General features: G+C 38.4%; 1 protein-coding gene across 1 annotated transcript; it reads left to right on the top strand.

Annotated features, from left to right (window-relative positions):
* The first annotated feature begins 3481 nt into the window (after window positions 1-3481).
* LOC142840539 (histone H3.3A-like) lies at window positions 3482-3901 on the top strand. Its single transcript, XM_075957013.1, has 2 exons — window positions 3482-3586; window positions 3689-3901. The coding sequence occupies exons 1-2, from the start codon at window positions 3482-3484 to the stop codon at window positions 3899-3901; spliced, it is 318 nt and encodes a 105-aa protein (XP_075813128.1).
* The last annotated feature ends 3147 nt before the right edge of the window (window positions 3902-7048 follow it).

Consider the following 7048-nt stretch of genomic DNA (forward strand, 5'->3'; position numbering starts at 1 on the left):
TTGTTGTGTGTTCTGTGTTTTCTTCTCAGTCACGTCAGGTAATTTCAGATATATTATTACTGAAGAACATAATTTAAACAACTAGGTTGAGTTCCACTACTTACAAAAGAAAGCTAAGTTACATCACATTGGGAATATTGCCATTCTGTGGGTTGTTCAATCATGGCAAGGGTTAAATATCCAAGGCTCTGATCAAAACACCCCTCCTTCTGGGCAGTGTATGACACTGTTCTCTGGCTGTAATCTTCAGGTCTCAAGTTTAGAATTGTGGCCGGTAGCACAAATTCTAATTGGTCTTAATCGGAGTCATATTAGGGGGTGAAAAGTGAAAGATCAGAGAAACAGAGCAGCCAGCCACTAGAGTTCTTACCTCTATGAAATCCTCAGACTGAAAAGGGTCAAATTCCTGTCTCTGCCTGCCCTATATTCTTCTCTCTGCCCAGCCATATCACTTCCTGTCTCCTGTCTATACAGATCTGTTGTAAGCCACACTTTGGGGTGACTTCTGCCATGGTCCTAGCTACAGTAGGTTTGTACGTTCCAGGGTAGGAGTATGAGGATGAATGTTAGAAATGTTAGGCAGGAGAAACAGAAATATGAAAGAAATACAGAGGCATGGGATAGGACCAGGAGGGCAACTCGGTGAATACTGAATGCTGAATTCACCCGCATTTATTTTCCATACCCTTTTATACTCCGATACAAAAGGAGGAGAAGAAGGCAAAAGGCGGCTTTAACATGTCACAAATGACAACCAGAACAGTTACTTGCTTCAATACTTGAGACATCAAGTCATTATTTCCTGAGTAAAGGTATATGATGGTTGGGGTAGAAATATGCAGTGAACATACCCTAGACCAAGTATCCTGTAGGCAGACACTCCCTATGGCAAGCCTTCTATTTTTTAAAAAAAGAGCAGAAGTAGGCTTGAAGTCTCCGACTTTTGGTCAGAGTGGAGAAGATTCACCTCTATGGACCATCTTAATGTCCAAAACACGAAGTAACCACATTCTAGGTCAGGATATCTTGTTTGTAGCCACACCTGTTGTCAACAACTTTTAAAGAACAAAAATAAGCTCAAACTCTCTGATATCCAGACAAGGTGGAACAGGCTCACATCTGTGTGTGTCCCCACACAGGTCTTCAGACCTCTATGGTTAACTAGTGACTAACTCCACCCTCTAATCCTCAGGCAAGCTTTATTTGTTAGAGCACAAACAAAATATCACCATGTTTCCCCCTTTTTCTCTAAAATAAAAGGAAGGTTATAACTAATATAAGAAAAACTATATACAATAACAATATACAACATATACAGACAATAAATAAATCAACAATGTCTAGTCCAGAAACATTTGACAAATTCAGAGAAAATACTCCATTTTCTGTCCTATTTTGGTGAGTCCAAAAGGTTGTACCTAATTTCACTTTCTATTCTAAATTGCATTACCAAATCTATCTTTCTGTGTCTCTCAACCTTATACGCTTTACAGTTCTTTTTTTTTATTTTTTTTTTATTTTTTTATTTTTTTTTACAGTTCTTAAGTGAATTTCTTTTCTGAATCTGGTATCAAGAAAAACTATAACTCTAAAGTCTTCGACTCCCTCAGAGACCCAACAAGGAAATAATATTACCTGAATAAGCAGGAAATGCAAGGAAGCAACTTTCAGAACATGTGAGAAATGACAGAAACAGACGGTTGCGTGAACAGTCACCCAAGGTTCATCTGTAATATTGGGGCATCCATCTTCAGCCTACAGGCCTAGAATATCTGACAGACTTTTCTGTGAAGGAGGACATCCTAGAGTAGCTCTCCGGCCTTAACTGAGTGAAGGCATGGCATGTATTTGAATGCTCATTTTCCCTCAAGGTATTCATTTCCTATCTTAAAGGAATAATTAATGGAATTCGCCTCCTCCAGCACTGAGTTGATTGTATTTTTCACTGAGGAAATAATTTGGGAAAAGGCCATTAGTGAATAATCTTCTTGATTTTAAAATGTCGTGGGTTAAATGTGAATAAATCAAAGTGCTTAAAAACTATACAATCCCTGTCCTGATAGGTTTCATTTATCAGTTCGGTAAATGGGCAATAGCAGACTAAACACATTAGGAGATAGAACAAATGACTTCTAATTGAGAAAAATCCTTATTTGAGCTAAGCTTAAAAGGATATTGCTGCAAAGGCTTATAAATGACTAGACATTTAAAGGCGTTTTATAAATATAGAGATGTTACTTATCTTCTAACAAAGTAGGTAAGAGTAAAAAGAGGCAGAGCAAACTAATGAGGTTGTGAATAAATTAGATAATGCTATCTCTTTTGGACAGGATTTGATCATGTTCCCACATGCTGGTAGCTATTTTATCAAATAATCCTGTCATAAGAACCAAGCAATTAATAAAAATCTTTTATAAACAATTCTATATTTCACAAAGTATACCCTGATATGGAAGCATTCTCAGAGTCCTCTGGACCTTGCTAGAATGACGCTCAGACTTCATACCTGCTACCATTTCTGCCACACTCAGCAACTAATGTTCCTTTCAGTTCAGTGACAGGGTACTGTGGTGGACATGAAATAGGTAATCCCCTGCTTTCATCCAGACTCTGAGAATATGGTGGATACAACACTATGCTCATATCTGCTATTCAAAGAGCCCACCAACCCAACCTCTTCCTATTGGTCTCATTGCTCACAGAATGAAGTTCTAAGACATATGACGTGTCTTCTCTGGACATCTGACTCAGACTCCTGACAGCTTCCACACTCATCCCAGGCTCAAACTCATTCTGCAGAAGAATCCTGCAGCCTCATTGCTTGGTGCTTTCTCCATCTAAAAAGGTCTCCTTCACTTAGCTTTTTCCCGCTTAGTTAAATCCACTCCATACTATGGCATCAGCTCATATTTTCACTCATTCAGAAGTAGTCCTTCACGATGCTAACAATACTGTATGCAATTCTGATGTTCCCTCTCTCCCCCTTTAGACGGTAGGCTTTTAGGGGGCAGACACTAATTCATGCCACTAGTACTCACGACAGTGGTCCTAGCTCCTCTGAAGGCCCGGGATAAATAGTTCAGAACTACAGGCTTCAGGAAGCCTTTCTTGTGGGTTTTAAGTTTTGGAGGTAATTTTACATGGCTTTATCCTTGTGGACAAATTAATCAAATGTTACAGTCTCTTAAAGTTTGATTCTAAGTTTCTCTCTCTCTCTCTCTCTCTCTCTCTCTCTCTCTCTCTCTCTCTCCCTCCCTCCCTCCCTCCCTCCCTCCCTCCCTCCCTCCCTCCCTCCCTCCCTCCCTCCCTCCCTCTCTCTCTCTCTCTCTCTCTCTCTCTCTCTCTCTCTCTCTCTCTCCAACTCATCCACACCTCTGTACCCACAGTACAGCTTATCTCCCAGAACAAAATAACTTCCAAATGGGTATATGCAGTTTCTGGCTATTATGACTAGAGCAGCAATGAACATGGTGCCCATACCATGGCTCGTACAAAGCAGACTGCCCGTAAATCCACCGGTGGTAAAGCGCCCAGAAAACAACGGGCTACAAAAGCCAAGCTCAAGAGTGCGCCCTCTACTGGAGGGGTGAAGAAACCTCATCGTTACAGGCCTGGTACTGTGGCACTCCGTGAAATCAGACGCTATTAGAAATCCACTGAACTTCTGATCGGCAAACTCCCCTTCCAGCGTCTGGTGCGAGAAATTGCTCAGGACTTCAAAACAGATCTGCACTTCCAGAGTGCAGCTATTGGTGCTTTGCAGGAGGCAAGCGAGATCTATCTGGTTGGCCTTTTTGAAGATACCAAGCTGTGTGTTATCCATGCCAAACGTGTAACAATTATGCCAAAAGATACCCAGCACGCCACATATGCGAAGAACGTGCTTAAGAGTCCACTATGAGGGGAAACATTTCATTCTTAAAAAAAAATTTCCTCTTCTTCCTGTTATCAGTAGTTCTTTTTTGTTTGTTTGTTTGTTTGTTTGTGGTGTTTTATTTTTTATTTTATTTATTTATTAAAGATTTCTGTCTCTTCCCCGCCACCGCCTCCCATTTCCCTCCCCCTCCCCCAATCAAGTCCCCCTCCTTCGAAAGCCCAAAGGGTTCCCTGCCCTGTGGGAAGTCCAAGGACCTCCCACCTCCATCCAGGTCTAGTAAGGTGAGCATCCAAACTGCCTAGGCTAGTAGTTCTGAATATTAGATATTTTTTCCATGGGGTCAAAAGGTACCTAAGTATATGATTGCAAGTGGAAAAATTGGGGACAGAAATCAGGTATTGGCAGTTTTTCCATTTTCATTTGTGTGTGAATTTTTAATATAAATTCAAGATCTAAAGCACTAATGCAAGCAAAATGTTCCAGTGAACATATTTCAACAGTTCAACTTCATAACAACTATAAATAAACCTGTTAAAATTTTCTGGACAATGCCAGCATTCGGATTTTTTAAAAAATAAGTAAATTTCTTATTGACAGCAACTAAATAGTGTCTGTAGCATTTTTATCATCTTGAAACTGGGGGTGGTGATACTTCCAGCTGGGTTTATTATTATTATTATTCAGGATTGTTTTAGCTGTTCTGAAATTTTTGTGTTTCCATATGGAAGTTTAAAAATATTTTTCACTCTCTCTGAAGTACTGTGTTGGAATTTTGATGGGAATTTCATTAAATCTATAGATTTTTTTGGTAGAATGGCCATTTTCGTAATTAATTAATTAATCCTACCAACCCACAAGTGCAAGAAATCTTTCCATCTTCTGTCTTCTTTGATTTCTTCTTTCAACGTTTTAAAGTTTTAAATATATAAGTATTTCATTTGCTTTGTTAGAGTTATTCCAAGATACTATTTTTTTATTTTTTCCTTTTATTTTTTTAAATTATAATTTAATTATAATATCTCCCCTTTCTCTTTCTTCCCTCCAAATCCCCCATATATCCTTCCCTGCTCTCCTTGAAATTCATAACTTCCTTTTTAATAATTGCTATTGCATACATATATGTATATACATTCACATATATTTCTAATTATAACCTATTCAGTCCTTATAATGCTACCTCTATGTAAATTTCCAGGCTATTGTGAAAGGTACCCTTTCCCCGATTTATTTCTCAGTCTGTTTATATATAAGAAGGCTACTAATTTTTGTGTATAAATTTCATATCCTCTTTCTTTTCTGAAAGTGTTTATCAGCTATAGAAGTTACTTGCTTTTTACTAATGTAAAAAAAATCATACCAGACAAGCATACTTTGACTTCTTCCTTCCTATTTGTATCCCCCTGGTCTCTTAATTGCTCTAGCCAAGACTTCAAGTACTGTATGGAATAGGTATGGAGACAGCGGACATCCTTGTTTTGTTCCTGATTTTAATGGAATTGCTTTGAGTTTCTCTCCATTTAGGTTTATGTGGGCTATATTCTTAACGTAGGTTGACTTTATTATGTTTAGGTATGTCCCTTGTATCCCAGTCTCTCCAGGACTTTTATCATGAGGTGCATTGGATTTTATCAGACTTTTCTGTGACTAATTAAATGATCACTTTTTTTTAGTCTGTTGGCACCACCATGCAAACTATAATCTTCTTTTTTTTACTGGGTCTTTTGTGTGTGTGTGGTCTCAGTATCAGGGTATAGTAGCTTCATAAAAAGAATTTAGGAATGTTTCTTCAGTTTATTCTTGTGGGGTAATTTCAGGAGGATTGACATTAATTCTTCCTTGTAGGCCTGATAGAATTCTATGCCAAAGCCATCTGGTACTTGTGAGGGTCCCTACAAATGTTAGAGCTAACCTGTGGGAGGTGGGAAGGAACTTCAATTCAACACTACTCACTTTTCAGTGCTGGTTCAAACTTCCAGAGCCTGAAGCCAGGCAGTTTTTGTTTTAGGCACTGAAATGTAGCAGAGTTTTGGGGAAAAAACTTTTTGGTAACAATTATCTCAATGCTCAACGAAGCTTAAAGCAAAGTGAATGTGACCTCTTCCATAAAGAAGGGTTCCATAGTTTAACAGCCTAGGGGCTGGTGGGTTGTCTGTCATACAGATAACAGAGAGGTCACCAAGCTATAAAGTATTGTGAGACCTTGTGTGAGGATGGGTTCTACTGACTGAGAAGCAATGCTTGAGATGAAAGGCTAGAAGGAGGCATCTGGGCTAAACGTAAGTCTAGAGCAGCAGTTCTCAACCCCTTTGGGGTAGAATGATGCTTTCACAGGAGTCGCTTAAGACAATTGGAAGACACATGTTTACATTATGATTCACAAGAATAGCAAAGTTATAGTTATGAAGAAATAATGGAAATAATTTTATGGCTGTGGATCACTACATAAGAAACATTAGCAAAGGGCTGCAGCATCAGAAAGGTTGAGAACCACTAGCCTAGGGGATTGGGAACATTTCGTGTTTTGATTATTATGTGTAATGGAAGTTTCTTTTTTGGTCCAGTCTATTTGGTGTGCTGTATGCCTCCTGTACCTTGGTAGGCATTTCTTTCTTTAGATTGAGGACACTTTGTTCTGTGATTTTGTTTGAAAATATTTTCTGTGCGTTTGATCTGGGTTTCTGTTCCTTCTTTGTATACGTATTATCTTTAAGTTTGATCTCTTCATAGTGTTCCAGATTTCTAGATGGTTTGTACAAGGAGTATTTTTTTTAAGATTTAATGTTTTCTTGGACTGAGCTATTCATTTCTTCTACCTTGTTTTCAGTGCCTGAGATTCTCTCAGTCTGTTGGCTCAGGAGGCGTTCCTCTGAGGTTCTGTTTGACTTTCTGAGTTGTTCATTATGAGTTTTATTTCAGTTTAGCTTTTCTTAAGTGATTTAATTTCTTTTTTAAAGTTCTACTTTCATGTCTTGAATTGTTTTCATTATTTCAGCCAATAGTCTGTATTTTATGATTTTCATTTAGGTATTTATTCATATCCTTTAAGGTCCTTAGACATATTCATAATTACAACTTTGAAATTCTTGTCTTGTGCTTCAGCTAAATTGCATTTTCCAGAACCTTTTACAGTAGGCTTCTGGGGGAGGTATACTGCCTTTGGTTATTCATGGT

The sequence above is a fragment of the Microtus pennsylvanicus genome, chromosome X (assembly GCF_037038515.1).
Source record: "Microtus pennsylvanicus isolate mMicPen1 chromosome X, mMicPen1.hap1, whole genome shotgun sequence".
NCBI classification, from domain to species: Eukaryota; Metazoa; Chordata; class Mammalia; order Rodentia; family Cricetidae; genus Microtus; species Microtus pennsylvanicus.

Excerpts from the sequence above, each read along its gene's own strand:
- LOC142840539 (XM_075957013.1), top strand. The coding sequence starts at position 3,482 with ATGGCTCGTACAAAGCAGACTGCCCGTAAATCCACCGGTGGTAAAGCG. Across the intron at positions 3,587-3,688 it reads GTGCGCCCTCTACTGGAGGG|CGTCTGGTGCGAGAAATTGC; the intron begins GTGAAGAAACCT and ends CTCCCCTTCCAG.